The 22,310-nt window shown below is 43.6% G+C and overlaps 1 protein-coding gene across 4 annotated transcripts in view; it reads left to right on the top strand.

Annotated features, from left to right (window-relative positions):
- The window catches only part of adgrg6 (adhesion G protein-coupled receptor G6), a 151,536-nt gene that overhangs the window by 107,590 nt on the left and 21,636 nt on the right, over positions 1-22,310 (top strand). For 3 of the 4 annotated variants that reach the window (XM_075458653.1, XM_075458651.1, XM_075458650.1), the window contains 2 exons: positions 283-384; positions 1,509-1,664. In XM_075458653.1, the coding sequence (XP_075314768.1) occupies positions 283-384; positions 1,509-1,664 (258 nt within the window). Of the gene's footprint in view, positions 1-282; positions 385-1,508; positions 1,665-7,016; positions 7,059-22,310 lie in introns of all 4 variants that reach the window. The other variant, XM_075458652.1, reaches the window with a different exon arrangement.

Genomic DNA, 22,310 nt, shown 5'->3' with positions numbered 1-22,310 from the left:
ACACATTGGCCAATGATGTTTACTGACAGTTACTTATATCTTTGTGTTTTCACTTTATTAAGATCTGATTCTGCAGGTAAAATTACAATAATAAGGTGACTTGACTTTGACTTGCACATGTGTGACTTGGTCCCATCTCTGGTCTCAGCAGAAAGTATCGGCTCTTTGCAGAGTTTACCGACCCGTAGAAACGGGAACATCCGGCTCAGATTAACAGTTTGTGCAGAACAGAGCAAAGTTTCAGCAGCTTTAACACCTAAACATCTTGTTTTCTCTCCTCAGGCCTCTTCATATTTATCTTCCACTGCGCCCTGAAGGAAAACGTGCAGAAGCAGTGGAGGCGGTACCTCTGCTGTGGCCCCTACAGGCTGTCGGATAACTCAGGTATCTGCCCATCCTCTTCCTGCTGGGCTCCCGCCACGTTCCCACAGCGGGACAGAGAGCAGAGCGCTTTAATAAAAGCTGACAGCTTTGCAGCTAATAAAAGGAGATAAAAGGCTGGAAGTCCTTCAGGTGAACATCCCCAAACCCACTTTGAGTCTACAAATGCCTCAGAAACCTGGAATTCCTCCTGAAAACCAGAAGAAAACTCGTGTTTCTGAGGCATCAAAAGAGAATGAGAGGAGCCACACTAACGGGCCCTGGATGCTCTGACGTCATCTTAAATGACATCAGAGAACATTTCAGATCTCACTGTTGAGTCTGAGCCACGTCTGTGTGCTCCAGGATGATTTTATCATGAGAAATGATTAGGGCTGGGGAACGTTTTCCCTGATTAATCACGATTAATCGCATTTGTACGCAGAATCCGAAAATGAATCCAAATGTAGCGTATAGCCTTTAGCATTTAGTTTTATTTTAAATGTGCTGCCATATGAATGAAAGTGCCATAACATTTGTTGTGCAAACACACTTTCAACATCAGACTTTTACAGAATAAAAGCCTGCGAGACACAGACTTTTACAATAATAAAATAAATAATAAAACAGGGGTGCTGCGTGTCGTGCCCCCTCTCTCTGCCCCCTGCTTCCTGTCTCTCTGAGCTTTCCATTAAAGGCACAAAAGCCCAAAAAATAATATATTTTTTTTAAATAAATGAATTCAATATAAATAATAATAAATAAATAAATAATAAATAAGAATAAATAAAACCTGCATTAATGCGCGATAAAATATGTATCGGCGTTAAATAATTAACGCGATAATAACGAGCAAACTCGCCCAGCCCTAGTTTTATCATGAGAAATTATTCTTATAAACGAGAGAAAGTTGTAAAGGTGATAAATAGTTGCAGTGAATAACAGTTCATCAGTTGGAATAGTTTGAACTCTGGTATGTTTGATGAGTCTGAAGCCCTGCAGAGGTGATGTGTGCATCAGAAATACTCTCTCTGCCTGAGGCCCTGACAGAGGTTCAGCTTTAATGAAAAAAGATGGCGGACTCTGAGCTTATTGAGCAACACTGACCCCCAGGGGAGGCCGCTGACCGCCTTGTTTCTCTGCTGCAGACTGGAGTAAGACGGCCACCAACAACACCAAGAAGGTGAGCTCGGACAACCTGGCGCTGTCGCTGTCCTCCAGCTCCTTCGGCTCCAGCGCCGCCACCTGGACCTCCAAGGCCAAAGCCACGCTCACGCCCTTCGCCAAGCGCCACAGAAACACAGGTGAGACGCGTAAATCAGGAGGTGAACACAGGTGAGACGCGTAAATCAGGAGGTGAACTGTGCAGTCTGAAGTTCGGCCTCCTTCTGGTGAGGCGGACTGAAGGTTGGAGCTCTGACAGCCGACTGCAACCAGCTGGAAAGTCACTGATAAATGCACTTATCCTCACTCTGAAACGCTCTCATGTGGTCGGTTCAGCCTGGTTTAGCTTAAAGTCTGGAAACAAAGGAAATGTCAATTCAACAAATGCTCAGAAGGATTTAACACATCTGACTTGTTGAAGTGTGCACACACAGAAATGTGAAACCACACAGCTGTTTCTGGGTTTCTTCCCCATCTAGTTGTCATCACCCAGGTTGCCAGGTTTGTCAGCGCTGTGCCTGTGCAGGAACTAAAACTAAACCTCCGGGTCCCCGGTCCTCCCTGGAACCACAGCCACAGCTCAGAGCGCATCATTCAGAGGCCCGGAGCTTTGTTTATATTCTGTACAGTGATATATTCAGCCCGGCTCGGGTCGGATAGAGAATGAGTGAAGCTGTGGGGAAAAGGGTTCAGGAGTTTCTGTTGCGGTTTTTAATGATGTGATGGTGAAAAGGTGAAGAAAAATGGTAAAAACAAACCAAAAAAAGCTTTTAAACACTCATTTGAAGTGTTTTTTCCCCCTGTGTGGAGAAGAATTGATCTTTAAGAGGAAAGAAAACTGACTAACCTGCAAAGATAAAAATGTTGAGACTCAGCAGCTGGTTCTGCTCTGAGCCGACAAACAAGAAACTCCCGACTGACCGGCGTCTTCCCAGATATGATCAATGATCCCAGATGTGATCAATGATCCCAGATGTGATCAATAATCCCAGATGTGATCAATGATCAATGATGTGATTAATGATCAATGATGTGATCAATGATCAATGATCCCAGATGTGATCAATGATCCCAGATGTGATCAATGATTCCAGATGTGATCAATGATTCCAGATGTGATCAATGATCCCAGATGTGATCAATGATTCCAGATGTGATCAATGATCAATGCTCCCAGATGTGATCAATGATCCCAGATGTGATCAATGATTCCAGATGTGATCAATGATCCCACATATGATCAATGATCCCAGATGAGATCAATGATCCCACATATGATCAATGATCCCAGATATGATCAATGATCCCAGAGTTGATCAATGATCCCAGATATGATCAATGATCCAAGATATGATCAATGATCCCAGATATGATCAATGATCCCACATATGATCAATGATCCCAGATATGATCAATGATCCCAGATGTGATCAATGATCAATGATCCCAGATGTGATCAATGACTCCAGATATGATCAATGATCCCAGATGTGATCAATGATTCCAGATGTGATCAATGATCCCACATGAGATCATTGATCCCAGATATGATCAATGATCCCAGATGAGATCAATGATCCCAGATGGGATCAATGATCAATGATTCCAGATGTGATCAATGGTCAATGATCCCAGATGAAATCAATGATTTCAGATATGATCAATGATCCCAGATGTGATCAATGATCAATGATTCCAGATGTGATCAATGATTTCAGATATGATCAATGATCCCAGATGAGATCAATGATCAATGATTCCAGATGAGATCAATGATCAATGATCCCAGATGAAATCAATGATCCCAGATGTGATCAATGATCCCAGATGAGATCAATGATTCCAGATATGATCAATGAACCCAGATGTGATCAATGATTCCAGATGTGATCAATGATTCCAGATGAGATCAGTGATTCCAGATGTGATCAATGATCCCAGAGTTGATCAATGATCCCAGATGTGATCAATGATCCCAGAGTTGATCAATGATCCCAGATGTGATCAATGATCCCAGAGTTGATCAATGATTCCAGATGTGTTCAATGATCCCAGAGTTGATCAATGATTCCAGATATGATCAATGATCCCAGATGTGATCAATGATTCCAGATGTGATCAATGATCCCAGATGTGATCAATGATGTGATCAATGATCAATGATCCCAGATGTGATCAATGGTTCCAGATGAGATCAATGATCCCACATATGATCAATGATCCCACATATGATCAATGATCCCAGATGAGATCAATGATCCCAGATATGATCAATGATCCCAGATATGATCAATGATCCCAGATGTGATCAATGATCCCAGATATGATCAATGATCAATGATCCCAGATGTGATCAATGATTCCAGATGAGATCAATGATCAATGATCCCAGATGTGATCAATGATTCCAGATGAGATCAATGATCCCAGATATGATCAATGATCCCACATATGATCAATGATCCCAGATGAGATCAATGATCAATGATCCCAGATGTGATCAATGATTCCAGATGAGATCAATGATCCCAGATATGATCAATGATCCCACATATGATCAATGATCCCAGATGAGATCAATGATCCCAGATATGATCAATGATCCCAGATATGATCAATGATCCCAGATGTGATCAATGATCCCAGATATGATCAATGATCCAAGATATGATCAATGATCCCAGATATGATCAATGATCCCACATATGATCAATGATCCCACATATGATCAATGATCCCAGATGAGATCAATGATCAATGATCCCAGATGTGATCAATGATTCCAGATAAGATCAATGATCCCAGATATGATCAATGATCCCACATATGATCAATGATCCCAGATGAGATCAATGATCCCAGATATGATCAATGATCCCAGATATGATCAATGATCCAAGATATGATCAATGATCCCAGATATGATCAATGATCCAAGATATGATCAATGATCCCAGATATGATCAATGATCCCAGATATGATCAATGATCCCACATATGATCAATGATCCCAGATATGATCAATGATCCCAGATGAGATCAATGATCAATGATCCCAGAGTTGATCAATGATTCCAGATGTGATCAATGATCCCAGATGTGATCAATGATCCCAGAGTTGATCAATGATCCCAGATGTGATCAATGATCCCAGAGTTGATCAATGATTCCAGATGTGATCAATGATCCCAGAGTTGATCAATGATTCCAGATGTGATCAATGATCCCAGAGTTGATCAATGATTCCAGATGTGATCAATGATCCCAGAGTTTATCAATGACTGCAGATGTGATCAATGATCCCAGAGTTGCTCAATGATTCCAGATGTGATCAATGATCCCAGAGTTGATCAATGATTCCAGATGTGATCAATGATCCCAGAGTTGATCAATGATTGCAGATGTGATCAATGATCCCAGAGTTGATCAATGATTGCAGATGTGATCAATGATCCCAAATGAGATCAATGATTCCAGATGAGATCAATGATCCCAGATATGATCAATGATCCCAGATGTGATCAATGATCTCACATATGATCAATTATCCCAGATGAGATCAATGATCCCAGATGTGATCAATGATTCCAGATGTGATCAATGATCCCAGATGAGATCAATGATTCCAGATGTGATCAATGATCCCAGATGTGATCAATGATCCCAGATATGATCAATGATCCCAGATGTGATCAATGATTCCAGATGTGATCAATGATCCCAGATGAGATCAATGATTCCAGATGTGATCAATGATCCCAGATGTGATCAATGATCCCAGATATGATCAATGATTCCAGATGTGATCAATGATCCCAGATATGATCAATGATCCCAGATATGATCAATGATCAATGAACCCAGATATGATCAATGATCCCAGATGTGATCATTGATTCCAGATGAGATCAATGATTCCAGATGTGATCAATGATACCAGATGTGATCAATGATCCCAGATATGATCAATGATCCCAGATATGATCAATGATTCTAGATATGATCAATGATCCCAGATGTGATCATTGATTCCAGATGTGATAATTGATTCCAGATGAGATCAATGATTCCAGATGTGATCATTGATTCCAGATGAGATCAATGATTCCAGATGTGATCAATGATCCCAGATGAGATCAATGATTCCAGATGTGATCAATGATCCCAGATATGATCAATGAACCCAGATATGATCAATGATTCCAGATATGATCAATGTTCCCAGATGTGATCATTGATTCCAGATGTGATCATTGATTCCAGATGAGATCAATGATTCCAGATGTGATCAATGAACCCAGATATGATCAATGAACTCAGATATGATCAATGATCCCAGATGAGATCAATGATCAATGATTCCAGATGTGCTCAATGATTCCAGATGAGATCAATGATTCCAGATGAGATCATTGATCCCAGATTAAATCAATGATTCCAGATGAGATCAATGATCCCAGATGTGATCAATGATCCCAGATGAGATCAATGAACCCAGATATGATCAATGATTCCAGATGAGATCAATGATCCCAGATGAGATCAATGATCAATGATCCCAGATGAGATCAATGATCCCAGATATGATCAATGATCCCAGATGTGATCAATGATTCCAGATGAGATCAATGATTCCAGATGTGATCAATGATTCCAGATGTGATCAATGATCCCAGATGAGATCAATGATTCCAGATGAGATCAATGATCCCAGATGTGATCAATGATCCCAGATGAGATCAATGAACCCAGATATGATCAATGATTCCAGATGAGATCATTGATCCCAGATATGATCAATGATTCCAGATATGATCAATGATTCCAGATATGATCAATGATCCCAGATGTGATCAATGATTCCAGATGTGATCAATGAACCCAGATATGATCAATGAACTCAGATATGATCAATGATCAATGAACCCAGATGTGATCAATGATTCCAGATGAGATCAATGATTCCAGATGAGATCAATGATCCCAGATGAGATCAATGATTCCAGATGAGATCATTGATTCCAGATGAGATCATTGATTTCAGATGAGATCAATGATCCCAGATATGATCAATGATCCCCGTTCATTGATCATTCCTGATGCACATGAACCCAGCTGAGCTGCTTCTTATCTCTGTGAAAGAGGATCTCAGCAGAATGAAGGCTCTGATCTCCGTGGAGACGGCCTCTCTGCTTCCCTCTGCTTCCAGTCTTTAAGCTAAGCTGGACTCCGGCTCCGGCAGGACTCCTGTTATCCAGCGTTTCCCCGCCTCTGACAGACGAATTAAACCTGTGGAATGTTAAACACCTTATTTTGCTTCACCTGTTTGACCCTAACCACAGTTTGATGCTCCACCATTAAACCAACCATTTGTACTTTTTGTATTTGAGTCATGACTGCAGGTTTGTCCTGTTTACTCTGTGGCTTCTTATATATCTGTGATATATCTGAACATCTTCTCCTCTTCATGTATCTGCCTGTGTCTGGTGTAGAAATCTCCTCCAACCAGTAACAGGAGTGGAGGACCTGCAGAGGTAAAGCTTGAGCTGACCTGCTTCTAGTGTCGTGTGTCTGTGTTTCCCAAAATGCTTTGCCTCAAAGTCCATCTGGAAAGTTTCAATTCTTAGAATCGGGTTTGATTCGATGAAAATCTGAAAAGCAAAAATACTTTGTCGCAGATGTTTTGGGAAAGCAGCTGCTGTGTTGTGATTGGCTGGTCACTGTGATGTCATACACGCCTTCTTGTTCCCAGCCTGAGACGCACTGAGTGGAATCGGTTGACACCAGACCCAAAAAAAAAAAAAAATAGCCCAAACTCCACCCGCTCAGAGTGTCCCAGGGTGCAGAAACCGCACCAGCCAGACTGCATCCAAGCTAACACGTGTGGTGTGTTTAATTTATTTCTGAGCTGTTCGCAGCTCAGTAACAATCAGTAACGCTGGGGTTGGCGTCAGAGTCAGTAACTGGAGATGTGGCTTCGTTCAATGAAATTAACCCCAAATGTTGAAGATGTCAGACACTGTTTCATCTAAATATTACAGGAAGTAATCAACTCCCAATCTCTGAAACATCTGCTCTCTGAAGCTTCATGATAATGACTCCTGGCAGAGCTGTTTTATGTGTCATCGCAGCATTAAACAAGCTAATGAGATTAATCCTTGCAGCAAAGTAAACAGACTTCAGCGAGCAGAACTGACGTTTCCCCACAAACGATCAACATTTCTGACGTGTTTTCAAAGACTTTTCTTGGTTTGATTCGTACTCAATCGTTCTTGGATCTGTCGAAGTCGATCACAGCTGACAGAAAAAAAACAAAAGCAAAAGACGCGGAATAATTAACCGAAGCTAATCCGTGCTAAAGTCATAAAAGCAGCAATGTGGGAATAATAAGAGGCATACGAGTCAGAGCCATAGCTCACTTTGGCATATTTCCTCATAACTAAGTCAAAGAGGAGAGCACCAGGCTACAATATGTTATATAAGGCTACAATATATAAGGCTGCATGTGGGACACTTTAGATAGACCAAAGTCCAAAGAGAGGTAGGAATACTGGGAACAGGTGAAGGTTAGACACAAGGGTTGGATAGCTGCTTGAATACAGAGAGCTGTGAGACTCTATAAAGCTGTGAATGGTGGTGTGTTCATAGGACACAGGTCTGCAGGAGAGGTGACGAATCTGTGGGGATAAAACGGGAAGTCATCAGCACAAAGCTGAAGAATCTGTGGAGATAAACCAGGAAGTCATCAGCAAAAAGCTGAAGAATCTGCGGGGATAAACCAGGAAGTCATCAGCACAGAACTGAAGAATCTGCGGGGATAAACCAGGAAGTCATCAGCACAAAGCTGAAGAATCTGCGGAGATAAACCAGGAAGTCATCAGCACAAAGCTGAAGAATCTCTGGGGATAAACCAGGAAGTCATCAGCAAAAAGCTGAAGAATCTGTGGGGATAAACCAGGAAGTCATCAGCACAAAGCTGAAGAATCTGCGGGGATAAACCAGGAAGTCATCAGCACAGAGCTGAAGAATCTGTGGGGATAAACCAGGAAGTCATCAGCAAAAAGCTGAAGAATCTGTGGGGATAAACCAGGAAGTCATCAACACAAAGCTGAAGAATCTGCGGGGATAAACCAGGAAGTCATCAGCACAAAGCTGAAGAATCTGTGGGGATAAACCAGGAAGTCATCAGTACAAAGCTGAAGAATCTGCGGGGATAAACCAGGAAGTCATCAGCACAAAGCTGAAGAATCTGTGGGGATAAACCAGGAAGTCATCAGCAAAAAGCTGAAGAATCTGCGGGGATAAACCAGGAAGTCATCAGCAAAAAGCTGAAGAATCTGTGGGGATAAACCAGAAAGTCATCAGCAAAAAGCTGAAGAATCTATAGGGATAAACCAGGAAGTCATCAGCAAAAAGCTGAAGAATCTGTGGGGATAAACCAGGAAGTCATCAGCACAAAGCTGAAGAATCTGTGGGGATAAACCAGGAAGTCATCAGCACAAAGCTGAAGAATCTGCGGGGATAAACCAGGAAGTCATCAGCAAAAAGCTGAAGAATCTATGGGGATAAACCAGGAAGTCATCAGCAAAAAGCTGAAGAATCTGCGGGGATAAACCAGGAAGTCATCAGCACAAAGCTGAAGAATCTGCGGGGATAAACCAGGAAGTCATCAGCACAAAGCTGAAGAATCTGTGGGGATAAACCAGGAAGTCATCAGCACAAAGCTGAAGAATCTGTGGGGATAAACCAGGAAGTCATCAGCACAAAGCTGAAGAATCTGCGGGGATAAACCAGGAAGTCATCAGCACAAAGCTGAAGAATCTGTGGGGATAAACCAGGAAGTCATCAGCACAAAGCTGAAGAATCTGCGGGGATAAACCAGGAAGTCATCAGCAAAAAGCTGAAGAATCTGCGGGGATAAACCAGGAAGTCATCAGCACAAAGCTGAAGAATCTCTGGGGATAAACCAGGAAGTCATCAGCACAAAGCTGAAGAATCTGCGGGGATAAACCAGGAAGTCATCAGCACAAAGCTGAAGAATCTGTGGGGATAAACCAGGAAGTCATCAGCAAAAAGCTGAAGAATCTGCGGGGATAAACCAGGAAGTCATCAGCACAAAGCTGAAGAATCTGTGGGGATAAACCAGGAAGTCATCAGCAAAAAGCTGAAGAATCTGCGGGGATAAACCAGGAAGTCATCAGCAAAAAGCTGAAGAATCTGTGGGGATAAACCAGAAAGTCATCAGCAAAAAGCTGAAGAATCTATAGGGATAAACCAGGAAGTCATCAGCAAAAAGCTGAAGAATCTGTGGGGATAAACCAGGAAGTCATCAGCACAAAGCTGAAGAATCTGTGGGGATAAACCAGGAAGTCATCAGCACAAAGCTGAAGAATCTGCGGGGATAAACCAGGAAGTCATCAGCAAAAAGCTGAAGAATCTATGGGGATAAACCAGGAAGTCATCAGCAAAAAGCTGAAGAATCTGCGGGGATAAACCAGGAAGTCATCAGCACAAAGCTGAAGAATCTGCGGGGATAAACCAGGAAGTCATCAGCACAAAGCTGAAGAATCTGTGGGGATAAACCAGGAAGTCATCAGCACAAAGCTGAAGAATCTGTGGGGATAAACCAGGAAGTCATCAGCACAAAGCTGAAGAATCTGCGGGGATAAACCAGGAAGTCATCAGCACAAAGCTGAAGAATCTGTGGGGATAAACCAGGAAGTCATCAGCACAAAGCTGAAGAATCTGCGGGGATAAACCAGGAAGTCATCAGCAAAAAGCTGAAGAATCTGCGGGGATAAACCAGGAAGTCATCAGCACAAAGCTGAAGAATCTCTGGGGATAAACCAGGAAGTCATCAGCACAAAGCTGAAGAATCTGCGGGGATAAACCAGGAAGTCATCAGCAAAAAGCTGAAGAATCTGTGGGGATAAACCAGGAAGTCATCAGCAAAAAGCTGAAGAATCTGCGGGGATAAACCAGGAAGTCATCAGCAAAAAGCTGAAGAATCTGTGGGGATAAACCAGGAAGTCATCAGCAAAAAGCTGAAGAATCTGTGGGGATAAACCAGGAAGTCATCAGCAAAAAGCTGAAGAATCTGTGGGGATAAACCAGGAAGTCATCAGCAAAAAGCTGAAGAATCTGTGGGGATAAACCAGGAAGTCATCAGCAAAAAGCTGAAGAATCTGTGGGGATAAACCAGGAAGTCATCAGCAAAAAGCTGAAGAATCTGCGGGGATAAACCAGGAAGTCATCAGCAAAAAGCTGAAGAATCTGTGGGGATAAACCAGGAAGTCATCAGCAAAAAGCTGAAGAATCTGTGGGGATAAACCAGGAAGTCACACAGCTGTAAAACAAGAGATCTGTTGATGTTTCCTGGAACTAAAAGGTGGACAACAACTGATCCGACCAGTGAAAAGCAGCTGTTTGCTGTTGGCCTGACCTATGACCTTTACAGACTTCCACACCAAAAGGAGTGAATCTCTCCTACAGAGCTGCTGAACTAACTCAGTTGAATAACATCTATATTTATACACACATATACACATATACACATATATAATAAGTAAATGCACTTTGGGTCGGGGGGGCAAAGCGTTACAGGAGGGAAGAAGAAAACTGCTGCTCTTTGTTGGAGCAGCTAAACCTTTTCTAGTGTCCCATAAGACCTGAAACTGGCATTAAAAGGGCTCTTTAATGTGTTTGGAATCACTCTGACATCATTTCTCACAGCCAAAACAAATCACTAATTAACTCCATCTGGAGGTAGTTTGTGTTCAATCTTCGGAGAGAATCCATCTTTATCTCATTTTCTGTGAAGGTTTTCATTTTGAAGGAATACAAACTTGAACCCCGCAGGAGGAGTAATTCATCAATGACAAATTTCACAACAGGTTTTCTTCCTCCCTGCGCCAAAAGGCCTTCAAAACACTTTGGTTCAGTTATTGGCTGCTTACTGACGTGAAAGAGAAGTGTTATGATTTCATTTCTGCCAGATCCGAACGGTTCCTCAGCTTGTACAGCTGCAAAGTATTTTATTCACCTTTTGTCTTGTGAGTTTGACAGCTCAGGAAACCGCGCCGCTGACGGCCGATCTGACAGCTCTGAGCGCCGTCGTGCTCGCAGTTAATATTCAGTGCATCATACGGAAAGTCCAGATGAACACCTGAGTCACGGTAGCTTATTTTTTTATCACCACTCTTTGGGAGTTTACAGGAGATGCTCATAAAAGGTGTAAAACCGGCTCGGCTGAAAGTTTTAATGATCATTTTGACCTAGTTGGGCCGTCCTGCTCTTCATTGTTTCTCTCTTTGCTCGTTCGTTTCACACCATAACAACCTCTTTTTTCTTTCTCATCTATTTTTTATTGTTTTTTGTTTTAAATATAATACTGTACATCTGTTCATTTGTATACAATATTAACAGTGGATGCACAATATGAACTCAAACACTGGAAAAATTCTTAGTCATATTTCAATGGAAACAAGCTTTTTTTTTTCATTTGAAGAGGTTTTTAAGCTAATTTCAAGATCACTTTTAACTCAAAAGTCCTAAATATCACATTTATTTCAAGAAATCTTGACAAGCCGGTTTTCACTAGTTCCATTGGCAGATTTTTTTGCTTATTTCAAGCAGAAACGTCTTTTATTTGTTGTTTTTTTACTTATTTTTGGAGGGGCATTTTTTCCAGTGCATGTCCATGCGGCATTAGCTGCTGTTATTTACTCTCTTTAACATGAGAGTGCACGCTCAGTGCACGGTTGGCTGGTCTCTGGCTTCACATTTAAGATATTTGCTCTTCGAGTGCGTCCTTCAGGGAGCGCTGCTTCCTAAATTTGTTGCAGTTTTACTTCTTAAACTGGAAAAAAATCAAAGTCTTACCAAGTATATTTGTCTCATTTCTAGTCCAAATATCTCATTACACTTAATATAAGACACAACTGCCTAACAAGTACTATTTCAGCCAGATATAGGGACTTGTTTGAAGACAATACATCTGGAATATCTTGTTAAGTGAAAAAGTCTTGAAAACAAATTGTTTTGAGTCACATATAATTTGAAGAGGTTTTTAAGCTAATTTCAAGATTACTTTTATCTCAAAAGTCCTAAATATAACATTTTATTTCAAGAAATCTTGAACAAGCCAATTTTCACTAGTTCCATTGGCAGATTTATTTGCTTATTTCAAGCAAAAACGTCTTTTATTTTTTGTTTTTTTACTTATTTTTGGAGGACCCTTATTCAAGCCCTTATTCCTCATATAATGAAATCATATATACATACATAGTCACATTCATACATTCTTGTACACATAAATACACAAAGGTAGGGAATAAATATATATACATATACATGCATATATACATTTAATTAAATCAGGACACTAGCACACTGGAGCTGATTAACACATCTTAGCTGGAAGTAATGGGGTGAGCAGGGATAAATTGAGAATAAAGAATTTATCTGTCATCAGTTGTCGAGGTGAATAAGATTTCCATGGCATGTGAGAGCAGATAGGATTGTGAAAATGAGACCTTATTATGAAAGTGTTGGAGGAAAGGTCCCCCACACATTCAGAAACTTTTTGTATGAATTATGGATTGAGTAGCGGAGAGAAGCAAACGACCACGAACTTTCCCAAACTTGGACATGACCAATACATGTGAATAAGTGAGGCTTCTTCTGCTTTACATTTATCACAGCATGGACTAAAATCTGGATACATGTGGGAAAGTTTCTCTTTTGATATGTGGGCCCTGTGTAGCATAATAACCTCTTAATGCTGATATTTGTGTGTAACTGAGCAGCAAACTCCAGGAATAAAAAAAAAAGTGGAAATACCAAAAAAACTGCAGTATGTCAACTGGCCACTAGGAGGCCACTAACACCAGAGCCAGAACTGGACTTTACTTCAGGACAGCTGATGGTGATTTTAGGGAAGAGATACAGCACGGTGTGTTTTTATCTGTTAATTTAACCTAAATCATACGAGAACAGAGAGGAAACCCATCAGTGCCGCTGGGATTACATCACTACATCTACACTCTCAGAAATAGGGCTACAGAACGAGTCCTTTTTTTGTCCCCTGAGGTACAATCTATACTAATGTACCCCCTAGGGTTAATTATTGGACCTAGAGGTACCTATATGTACTTTTTTGAGGGTCCAAAAGGTACATATATGTACTCAAGTGGTAAAAGGCAAGGCAATTTTATTTATAGAGCACAATTCGTACACAAGGCAATTCAAAGTGCTTCACAGCTACATAAAATCACAAGAAGGCAATAAAATCATTAAAAATAAATAAAATAAATAATAAATAATAATAATAAATATTATCAAAAATAACCCATAAGACAATCTTTGTACTCTAGTGGTGTACAGCCCACATGGAAACTCTAATTCTAATGATGGGGTCCCTTTAGGAAAAGTCAGAACATTTCAAGTTGGAAAAAGATAGTTTAAGGTATTTTTTCTACAGATAAACATGGTGGTGGCTCACTTTTGACCCGCAAGACAACAGGAGGGTTAAATAACTAAGAATAAAAAGAAATAAAAGTATTGTATTAAAAGTCCTGAAACCCTGAGAGCTGATCGCTGCCTTCACACCACACGAGTCCTTTAATCCCAGTTCTTGTTTTCCTCAACATATTGGACTGCAGGTTCACGCTGTGTTTTTTTACACAATCCTTTCTCTGAAGGTTTAACGTTTCAGCGCCCTTTTGACTGAGTGGACCGGTCCAGTTAGGCAGTCGGTAGACGTGCAGCTTTGGCACAAACCCCATGGAAGGAGTTAAAGGTCGAACATAGTGTTTCTTACCTGGCAGCTTCCTCTGCTTTGCTCAAGTATTTCTGCATTTTTTTTTCGACTGTTTTAGTTGAAGTTTTGGAAAAAACAACCACTTCTGCCTGCCTAGAAATATAAAGTCGTCTCTTGGTTTGAGAACACGGCTTTCACAATCTCAGGATTGAACGAGGAGAAACGGCGAGCTGCAGAGGGAGTGTGGCCAAGCAGTCATTGCTCTTCGGAGCTTCTTGTGGGAAAACATGTGCTTTCTGGATTGTCACTCAGGCAGTCAACACATTCCTCCCATCGCAGATACTTTTGGGGAATCTGCTCGTGAATGATCCGCAGCTGAAGATGGCTGTAAATCTTGGGTTTTGATTGTTCTGGTGTGGGGTCTGCAGGCTGCAGCGATCACCAACACGATTAAAGCTGGAGATTTACGGCGCTGCACCAGTTGTTTCCCTGTGTGAGACTCTCAGGGATCCATTTCACATGTCATTTTGCTTATAACACAACTCGGCTGTCAAAGCTTTTTCTGCTTCGGCGGTTGAACCAATTTGTTGTTCACGTTTGGTTGAGACAAAAAAACTCTTTCTGAGTGTCATTAATTCAGTTCAAAGCATTAATTACCAGACATAAAGAACTACGACTGCATCCCAGACATTTATCCCTTCTTGGCAGAGTTTTTTTTATTCGGCATTCCCCCATCTAACATTTTGAATTTATTATCAAACCAACATGATGGATTAAAGTGTTTTAAACTCTTTTTCTGAAGGATTCATCCAGGCTTTCTTCCTTGAGTTTCGTGTATTTGTTCATCTCCTCAAACATCCCATTCTTCACACAAAAGATTAATAGAAAACAGAACCAGTGACTATGGGCAGCTCAGGCAGACTCCAACACCCACCGAGCAGAACCACTCAGTGGGGTCACATGGCCCTGAAAGGGTCAGATTATTGGCTAAATTACAATCAGAATGAGCTGAGCGAGGGTAATTCTCCTTGGATATATGGCGGTGAATGAGTCGGATCAGAGGCACAAAGCGTGTCATACCAGAGATGGGGACTCGAGTCGCTGTGACTTGGACTCGAGTTGCTGTTTTGATGACTTGTGACTTAACTTGACAAAAAATAAAAGACTCGAGACTCGACTCGGACTTGGAAGTCAAAGACTCGGCACTTGACTAGACTTGAGACTCGATGACTTGAATGACTTGAGAGTTATTCAGTTCATGTTTTCAGTTTGAATATAAAATTAATAAAAAATAAAAAATAACATTGAAATACCGGTAGGAGCGCAGGCTGAGAATGGCGTCCTGATTGGATCCCTACCCTGTCAGTCAGCCATGCCCTCTCTGCATACCTTAGTGTTTATTGGAGAGAATAAACTCACATCAGATATGCATCAACATGTCAGTGGGACCGAGAGTCGTTGTCTTCGGCTTTCCTAATCACCATTTTGACGGCAAAAGACGAACAGCACAGTGCAAGACATGCGGCATCAACATCTCAGACAGCCAGACGACAACTTCTAACTTTGTTCGTCATTTAAAGATCCATTCTGACCAGTAAGTGCTCGTCAAATTAGCTAATATTATCCTGTTAGCCTAGCCGGTAGTTAGCTAACGTTAGCTTGATATGATACGGGGTGGACAGGTTGGACACATTGGCCAATGATGTTTACTGACAGTTACTTATATCTTTGTGTTTTCACTTTATTAAGATCAGATTCTGCAGGTAAAATTGCAATAATAAGGTGATTTGACTTTGACTTGACCAAGAAAAAATTACTTGAGACTTGCACATGTGTGACTTGGTCCCATCTCTATGTCATACCCCGGTATGATAGGTGGCGCTGTACCCATTCCAGCTGTTGCTAATAGAGCCACTTCCTGTTGACCTCTTCACCACCAACAACAACAACAAACTCAGGCATTGGAGAAAGATGGAGAAAGATGGAGAACGCAGAGCCAGATGAAGCTACGTCCCTCTACATTTGGTCTGTGATGAGCTGCTTGTTGCACAAACTCGATGCCCAACGGAGCATTCTCCATCGCGTTGTTTGTTTCTTTCTGACGGCGACAACAACAGGAATATCGTCTCCTTTGACTTCCGGGTCACGACCCCGGGAAAACATCTGGAGCATGCGCAGAACGCAAAGTCTGATTCACCACGAGCTTCAGCGTCTACGAGCAGGTTTAGAGTGACTTTCAACCCAGTTATCTCGGGGTCTGAATCCCATCCGATCCAGTTCTTAGTCAGATTAAGGTGTCTACATGCACTTAATAACTCAGTCTGATTGTGATTTAGCCAATAATCCGATCCTTTCAGAGCCATGTGACCCCACTGAGAGACTAAGGGCAGCCTAGGCAGACTCCAACACCCACCGACAGACTTCCTTCTGGCAATGCAAACCAAACTCTCACTCCGGTCCATAGTAAATAGCCAGCGACCCCATATTCCCAGTATGTCCTGCAGGACACCTTTAGGGACACGGTTGTGAACCTTCTCCAAGTCCATAAAACATGAGGACTGCTTTGGGAATCTCCCATGTGTCTTTGGAAGGGTGAAAACGAGTAAGATGGGGACGGAAACCACATGATCCAGAATCTGAGGTTAGACTGTCGCCCATACTTTTCTCTCCATCATCCTGACATAGGCTGTGTTCGAAACTGCCTACTTCTCCCACTACTCCTACTAACTTTAACTTGTGTTAAGTTCCCGGATGCATACTAGATTCTCTGAAATGTTGGGTATGCATCATGAGGTTACTACTCATACTCAAACTACCCAAGATGCAACGTAACGTGACGTCGCCGATCGTCATTTCCTGCCAAAACGGCAGTTTCAAGCTAGCTACAACGGGGGCAGGTTCACTTCCTGTTTTCAAAACAAAAGCACCAATTGTATGGTAATGGCTTTCCCTATGATAAAAGGCAACGGGTATTTTATTTTGTGAAAATAACCGGAAGTGCGTTAGCTCACTGCGGCTAGCTTTAGTAGAGCCGAATTCGTGGGAAGAAAATTGTAAACAGCCGGTATTTTGTCAGGTTTTCAACACGTTGGGGATCTAAACGACTACTTTCTCTCCTGAAAATGTTTCAAATGTTGCTAAAGTTTACAGAGTTTAGAGCTTAAGAGAAATCAGCTTCAGGCCAGCTGATTTCGGCTCGGGCAGGAGCGCAATGCATTGTGGGTAAACGCTCTGCATACTGTCTAATTGAATGAGTATGCCTTTTGCAAGTATGTAGTATGCAGTATGGAAGTATGCAGTATGTAGTAGGCAGTTTCGAACACAGCCATAGAGTTCCTCATCTGGAGTTGGAACACACCCTCTGGTCCTCCATTTAAAGGGGAACTACCATCCTGATCCAGTCCACCGACACTGACCCAGATTTCTACACAGTGTTCCAGAGATATGGTGACCAAAGACCACCCAAGAGCATTCAGGGCCCGAAGGCACTCAGAGCGAGACTTATTGTCCCTTTGACTGCATTCCATCCCATCTCCTCAAAGACGTTTTAATACCCTCAGGCCATGCATTGTTGACCTGATAAATTCCACTCTAATGACTGGCTGTGTTCCAGGTGCTTTCAAACATTCTGTATAGTAAGCCTTTACATCTTGATTCTCCTGCTCTCTCCATCTTTAGGCCCAGATCAGAACTCCCATTTCTGTCAGATTTGAGAGATTTCCTACCTTAGTTGGTGTTTCTGAGAAGTTCCTACCTTACGTGGTAGAAGTTCCTACCTTAGTTGGTCTTTCTGAGAAGTTCCTACCTTACGTGGTAGAAGTTCCTACCTTAGTCGGTGTTTCTGAGAAGTTCCTACCTTACCTGCAGCTCCTAAATGGTTCTCGGCTCATCAGTGAGATAGTTTCTCTGTCCATTTAGTTTAGTATTCTCCAACTGAGTTGTGGGGTACCTCAAGGCTCCGCATTCGGCCCTGTTCTCCTCTCGTTACGGATGTTTCTCTTCGGGTCAGTTTTTAAAAGTACAATGATTCTCAGATGGCCTTCAGATCTATTTGCTTATGCAAATGAACGGTCATGCTTCCTCTCAGGGATTGTCTTCGGGATGTACAATCATGGATGAAGATAAATTTTGTCGAGCTGAATAAAAACAAAGGGATTTAGTTTGGACAATCCAAGCCTTTAGTTTGGCCCATGTTCTTATATTCTTACTGGAACCGTGGTGAACCTGTGACTGTGCCTTTAAAAGGCTCCTCTGTCAGGTGAAGGCATACCTCCCTCCACCCGACTCTCACAGAGTAATTAATTCTTCATTCTTTGCTCTGGTCTTTATTATCTCCTGATTAGATAACCGACCTTCTTTGTTTTGTGGTCTGGATCACTTGGCACTTTGTCATCTGCAAGCTGTAAAAAACGCAGAAACTCTCCTTTTGATCTGAAAGAAATGACTGACTCTGCCATGACTTCACTTCCATGTTTAAGTTATTTTTAGGGATGGGCGAGTTAACTTGTTATTATCGCGTTAACTCGCGAATTCTTTTACGCCGATCAATATTTTATCACGCATTAACGCAGGTTTTATTTATTTATTTATTTTTTAAATTAAAAAAAATATTTTTTTTGGCCTTTATGGATAGGAAAGTTCAGAGAGACAGGAAGCAGGGGGCAGAGAGAGGGGGAACATCATGCAGCACAGGGCCGTCCGATCCGGGACTCGAACCGGGGCCAGCTGCAGCGAGGACTATAGCCTCTGTACATGGACCACCCCTGTTTTATTATTATTTTATTATTGTAAAAGTCTGTTGCTCACAGGCTTTTATTTTGTAAAAGTCGCTGCTGTCTGCTGTGGAACAGGAAAAGAAAGTAATCGGTGGATCCACCAAACATGGAGAAGGGTACGGAACTTTTACTCGGCCATTTTCATGTTAAAGTTCTTCCAGACGGCGGAGTCGACAGAACCAAAGTCATCTGTAAACACTGCCAAGTTGAATTGTCTTCTCAGCGTAGTAGTTCCAGTCTAAAATATCACTTAAAGGCAAAACACACAACTGATAGCAGCAAGTCATTCAAGGAAACAGACAGTGGAGCGAGGCTTCTACATAAAAACTACAGAAAGATGCTGATGTTAAAAGTGTGTTTGCACAACAAATGTTATGGCACTTTCATTCATATGGCAGCACATTTAAAATAAAACTAAATGCTAAAAGCTATACGCTACTTTTGGATTCATTTTGGGATTCTGCGTACAAATGCGATTAATCGTGATTAATCAGGGAAATCATGTGATTAATTAGATTAAACATTTTAATCGTTGCCCAGCCCTGGTTATTTTTCTTGGGTCAGACGGACTGTGCCACACCAGGTTCTGATGGTGTGAATGCCTTCAGTTCTGTGTTATATAAACAACAGAATAAAGTCACCCTTGTGCCTTCGCAGCCCATCTGCAGAAACTCTGGCACGCCGTAGCTTTGTGTCAGAACATGCTGCAACAGCAGATCGCTGATGTTTTATTCATTACCCCTGTGTCCCGCCTAAATTTATGCATGCTTGATATTTTGTAACCAAAACTAATCCATCTCTCTTCATTTCACTGCTCATTTAGTTCAGATCTGAATCTGGCTGGAAAAACCTGTCATTATGCACAGTAGCTCACAGAGGAACTGGATCCGATCCAAAACAAACCGATGGAAAACTTATCCAAGTCCAACCAGGAAGCAAAATATTTATGTAAATGAGTTAATAAGTGGAGCAGATTGGAAGATTCCAACAGTTTAAGTTCTCCTCATTCAGCACCAGCCTGGTTTATCTGCTTTATGGTTCGCACTTTATCAGAGCTGAAGAGGAGCCGGCTTCCTGTCGACAGCAGATCTGCTTTTATCGACCCGGACGTTGTTTGGCAGCTCGCTGATAAACTTTATTTTAGATATCTAGCAACCAGATACACACTATCTCAATCCATCACACATCCATTTTCTATACCGGCTCAGTCCAACTCTGGAGGGGGGAGGGGCGGGAGGCGGGGTACATCCTGGATGGGAGGCGGGGTACATCCTTGATGGGAGGCGGGGTACTCTTGGATGGGGAGGTGGGGTACATCCTTGACGGGGAGGCGGGGTACATCCTGGACAGGAGGGGGGTTACATCCTGGACGGGGAGGTGGGGTACATCCTGGACGGGGAGACGGGGTACATCCTGGACAGGAGGCGGGGTACATCCTGGATGGGGAGGTGGGATACATCCTTGACGGGAGGCGGGGTACATCCTGGACAGGAGGCGGGGTACTCCTGGACAGGGAGGCGGGGTACATCCTGGACGGGGAGGCGGGGTACTCCTGGACAGGGAGGCGGGGTACATCCTGGACGGGGAGGTGGGGTACATCCTGGACAGGAGGCTGGGTATATCCTGGACGGGGAGGCGGGGTACATCCTGGACGGGGAGGCGGGGCACATCCTGGACGGGGAGGCGGGGTACTCCTGGACGGGGAGACGGGGTACATCCTGGACGGGGAGACGGGGAACATCCTGGACGGGGAGACGGGGTACATCCTGGACGGGGAGACGGGGAACATCCTGGACGGGGAGACGGGGAACATCCTGGACGGGGAGGCGGGGTACATCCTGGACGGGGAGACGGGGTACATCCTGGACGGGGAGACGGGGAACATCCTGGACGGGGAGGCGGGGTACATCCTGGACGGGGAGGCGGGGTACTCCTGGACGGGGAGACGGGGTACATCCTGGACGGGGAGACGGGGAACATCCTGGACGGGGAGACGGGGTACATCCTGGACGGGGAGACGGGGAACATCCTGGACGGGGAGGCGGGGTACATCCTGGACGGGGAGACGGGGTACTCCTGGACGGGGAGACGGGGTACATCCTGGACGGGGAGACGGGGTACTCCTGGACGGGGAGACGGGGAACATCCTGGACGGGGAGGCGGGGTACATCCTGGACGGGGAGGCGGGGTACTCCTGGACGGGGAGACGGGGTACATCCTGGACGGGGAGACGGGGAACATCCTGGACGGGGAGACGGGGTACATCCTGGACGGGGAGGCGGGGTACATCCTGGACGGGGAGACGGGGAACATCCTGGACGGGGAGACGGGGAACATCCTGGACGGGGAGACGGGGTACATCCTGGACGGGGAGGCGGGGTACATCCTGGACGGGGAGACGGGGAACATCCTGGACGGGGAGACGGGGTACATCCTGGACGGGGAGGCGGGGTACATCCTGGACGGGGAGACGGGGAACATCCTGGACGGGGAGACGGGGTACATCCTGGACGGGGAGACGGGGAACATCCTGGACGGGGAGGCGGGGTACATCCTGGACGGGGAGACGGGGAACATCCTGGACGGGGAGGCGGGGTACATCCTGGACGGGGAGACGGTTCACCATGAGCTCAAACCTTGTGAACCAGAACACAAATACACATTTGGAGGTTGGTTGAGCTTGAGATCCGGATTCTCATGACATTATTTAGTCCTTCGTGGCGTCACGTTTTGTTTGTGATATTTTTCTTCCATCCATCCATTTCCTGAGCTTGAGTTGCAGAAGCAACAGGTCCGGCAGGGAAACCCAAACATCTCTCTCCTGAACAACACTCTCCGGCTCCTCCTGGGGGGATCCAGAGGTGTTCCGGGCCAGATGGGATACATAATCCCTCCAGCAAGTTCTGTGTCTGACTCGGGGCCTCCTCCCACTTGGATAAGCCTGAAACCCTAACCAGATGCCTGAACTACCTCAGCTGACTCCCGCCGATGTGGAGGAGAAGCAGCTGTATTCTCTAAGGCTGAGCCCAGCCCCCCTCTGAAGGGAAACTCGTTCTTTTGGCCCTCGCCCAATCTCCTGACCATAGGTGAGTGTTGGAGAGAAAATTGACCAGTAAATTAAGAGCTTCATCTTTTGGCTCCGCTCCCTTTTCAACACTATGGATTGATGCAAAGGCTCCAAAGCCCAATGCGTCTTTCCATCTCTGGCTCCAACAGAACCGTGAGAATCTGAAACTCTCACATACCTGAGA

Source organism: Odontesthes bonariensis, chromosome 24 (assembly GCF_027942865.1).
Source record: "Odontesthes bonariensis isolate fOdoBon6 chromosome 24, fOdoBon6.hap1, whole genome shotgun sequence".
Lineage (NCBI taxonomy): Eukaryota > Metazoa > Chordata > Actinopteri > Atheriniformes > Atherinopsidae > Odontesthes > Odontesthes bonariensis.
Note: the sequence above shows the minus strand (reverse complement) of the source record. Positions and strands in the feature narration are given on the sequence as shown.